The following is a 3,811-nucleotide window of genomic DNA, read 5'->3' on the forward strand; positions in this document are numbered from 1 at the left end:
GTTATAGTGTTGGTCGAGGTCGAGCTATGATTTTTTTTCTTAGTAAACTACAGGGTTTCTACTTAACATATCAGCTTAAACAATTTCCCCGTCTTTCCATTTTAATATATATTCAATATTAGATGTTTGGTTGCACCCGAAATTAGCACTTCCTTACTTGTTTTATTTTAATATATTGCATTATTATATTCAATCATGCATTTTCATTCATAAAATCACTCAAAATAATTTTGTCCGGTTTTTGAGAGTGAAACGCTGCGTTTTCGGCTTTCAGAAATACGTCGCGTGAAAATGTTTGTCCTGACTCCTTAGGTGCTCGGAGACAACTGATCAGCCCCTTGTTCGTTAGCCCTCTACCGAATTCAGTCGGTGCGAGCACGCTCCAAAGTACAGTAGCGGCGGAAGAAAATCAGTCCTATTATTTTCCGGACAAACCCTGTACATCCATACACGCGAAAAAATGCAAAAACGTTATCAAATTGATCGAAAATATTAATTTGCATATTTGTATGCGCATTGACAGCGATAACGAGCAACAGCCATTATTGGTTAAAAAATTGTGTCCTAAAACTAAGAGCTGCTAAGCAATTTTTCAAAATACAAGGTGCATTCCAAAGAAAACAGGACTTCAAAAAAAACAGAACAAATGTTTTTTCGGCAAAATCAATTTATTTTATTCAAAATAGTCTCCTTCTGCTTCAAAACAGCTTTTTGCACGGTCCAAAAGCATATCAAACGAGTGTTTTAGCTCGTTGGCCGGTATGACCGCCAGTGTGCCGGTGCAAGCCTCTTTAATGGCCTCTACATCTGCATAACGCTTTCCTTTCTTGGGCAAATGCATTTTTCCGAAAAGCAAAAAGTCTTACGGTGCCATATCAGGTGAATACGGGCAGTGCTTAACCCTTTGTTTTCATTTTCCATATTAGTGGTGGAAAAAAATCAACTGACTTGTTTTGTTTCCCTTTAGTGCTAAATAGTCATAAATTGTAAGAAAACTAAAAATAAAATAATCATTATAGGTTTTACAGCCCCCCAAAAATTGTACGATATATCGTACAAAGTGCACAAAAGGAGTAAACATCTTTTTATATCTGCTTATGTCATTTATTCATATTTTTGAAATGAAAACACAGTTAACAACGCAAACCTTAAAATATTTTTAATATTTTACTTAAAAAGGCTTATAAATTATTATAAACTTTATTAAAAGATTTATTAAATTACTTATATAAAGAATACTAAATTAAGGGAGGTACAATACTATTAGCGATGTATGTATGTTTGTGGAAAAAAAAATATATATACGTATCGTAAGAATATTAGTTTAAACTTTTATGATAATTTAAGAAGCAGTTGTTTTCGTTTGAAACGCACAGATGAATCTTACACTTAGTGCATATAAAATATGTACGTCTACGACATCCTATGTTCTTGCACCTCGTTTGACTTGTTTTGCCGTCATGAGCAGGAAAATGGTCAACCCGATCTTCAGACACTTCTTTTTGCGGTCGTGTTTCATATCTGAAAATAAAGAGAGAAATAAATAAATTTTTTTAAATTTCATAAATGTAGTGTAAATATGAAAATTGGTCAATACCTTCTTACTTTACTGCTTGGTCTAACGTCGGAGTTTATTATAGACATTGGACGCCCTCTTTTGCGAATAGTTGCCGCTTTCTCAAATAAAACAAGCCTGTTTGCAACTTTCATCCTAAAATCATGCAACTTCATTATGTCCTTTGTCGGAATTTTATGTCTATTGCAATTCTTTTTGTATAAAATCCAAGATGATACCAATGCGAAATCAATGAAGTGCGAAGTGATGCGAAGTATCCATTTAGAAGGTTTCAAAAAAATTCTATAGTAACTTATTAACTGGTCCAGCAAATCGACCCCACCCTTCGATTCGTTATATTCCTTCATAATTTTCGGTCTTTTCACTTCTATTGTTTCTTTGGTCATTTTACAAAATCGTTTAGCAACATCTTGTTCCCCAATCGCTACAAAGTTAGAGGCTAAGTAAATAGGCTTATTATCCAGCCATTTTACAATGCAAATTTTTCCATCCGTGCTTACCAAACAGCCAGACGATCCTCTTCCTTGCTTCAGAAGATCTTTATCAGATACAAATGTGGTCCGACCAAATCTGTTAACCCGAGCTGTTCCTGCCGCATTTATATTCCTTTGCGATAATATTTCCAGTAAGTTATAGGAATTGAAAAAATTGTCGAAATACAGATTATGCCCAGATTTAGTCAACCTTTTACATAAATGAAGAACTATTGCGGAAGAAAAGTCTACCGTGCGGACTAAATTCTCGTCGAGGTTAGTATTTTTGCCTTGATATAACTCGAATTCATATGGAAAACCTGACTTTCCACACAGGACGTAATTTTTAATACCCCAGGGATTGGGTTTACCCTCTTGGTATATTTTGCAAGACAATTTTCCTTTAAATGGAATAATTTGTTCATCGATACATACATCTTCTTCCACAGGTTCCTCTTGGCAGCGTTTTCTTATTGTTTCAATTAAAGGACGAATTTTGAAAAATTTGTCATTGCAATTAGGAGGAATCAACAGATTGTCAATGAAATGTAGGTTTAGGCGTAACTGTCTGAAGCGTTTTAACGACATTGTGTTCTTAAAAAGCTCTATCGAAAGTATAGTATTCCAAAATGTTGTCATCCTACCAAGCCGCATGCAACCCATGGCTATTTGTATGTAATCCAATTAATATTTTCATTTCCCAATTTTGAGCTGGTTTGAAACCCGATACTTTATTTTGGACAGGGTATAAATTTGTATAGAATGTCGTTTTCTCAAAAAGTTCGTCAGGGAAAAATTGTTCAAAGTATTGGTAGGGCTCCAAAATATTTAATACTTGTTAAAAATCTGGTTCAAAATGAAAGCCAGACCCATTAAATTTTCTTCGTCTCCATTAAATTTCCGCTTTTGAGGTTAATACCAAAATTTGCTGATAATATGTCTCCTTCCAGCTCTAAATCCTCATCAATAACAATGTCATCAAAATTCAGTAAGCTCACGTTGTCTAATAAAACTGAGGAACTATTATATATTATCTCATCAATAATTATTTCATCATCTGGATGAAGTTCCCCCATCAACTCTTCATTATTTGCTCCACATGCTTCATAGTCATCCTCCAAATCAGAAACATTTGGATCGATTTCATCCAAAATTTCTAAAATCTCTTCCTCTGTAAAAGGCTTCATTTTACAAAATGTGATATGCATATACTTGCGCCTCCAATCTCTGAATGATTTAAAATTTGTGTCATAAGTAAAATTTCACATTAACAAGAGCGATTGCTTGTCATATTTCCCAAAAAAATTCGCGTTTAAATTGAATTGATTTTTGTGCGATTTATCGACCAAATAAATTATGTGCGATATGTTGTACATTTGAGTTGCCTAACTTTGTACGATATATCGCCCACGTCTTTTGAGCAAGCATCTATTTTATTTATGTGGATAATTTTTAATTACTATATTTTCTTAATGATACAATACAATTCATCATACTTTTTCAGCAAAAATTAAAAAAAAAATAGATTTTTGATTGTTCTTTAAAGAAAATGAAAATTTACCAAAGGGAGCTTGCGACGAATTCATTTTCCTTAAACATTTTATATGCAGGAAATAAAGTTTTGTATTTCCTTAGGTAGCGAATAGTTCAAAAAAACATAAGTTCACTTTTCTTCACGAAAACAGTGCTCAACTTCCCCAAAAAAAATTTATAAACTAGCGAAAAAATTTGTACGATAAATCGTACAAAGTTACGCAAAGGG

The 3,811-nt window shown here is 33.4% G+C and overlaps 1 protein-coding gene across 1 annotated transcript; it reads right to left on the minus strand.

The window, feature by feature from the left end:
• Positions 1-920: 920 nt before the first annotated feature.
• Positions 921-3,329, minus strand: LOC125777360 (piggyBac transposable element-derived protein 3-like). Its single transcript, XM_049452119.1, has 2 exons — positions 1,598-3,329; positions 921-1,521 (listed from the first exon to the last, which is right to left on the minus strand). Exons 1-2 carry the CDS (start codon positions 2,710-2,712, stop codon positions 1,320-1,322), a joined length of 1,317 nt encoding a protein of 438 aa, XP_049308076.1. The 5' UTR covers positions 2,713-3,329; the 3' UTR covers positions 921-1,319.
• Positions 3,330-3,811: the final 482 nt, after the last annotated feature.

Source organism: Bactrocera dorsalis, chromosome 3, assembly GCF_023373825.1.
Source record: "Bactrocera dorsalis isolate Fly_Bdor chromosome 3, ASM2337382v1, whole genome shotgun sequence".
NCBI classification, from domain to species: domain Eukaryota; kingdom Metazoa; phylum Arthropoda; class Insecta; order Diptera; family Tephritidae; genus Bactrocera; species Bactrocera dorsalis.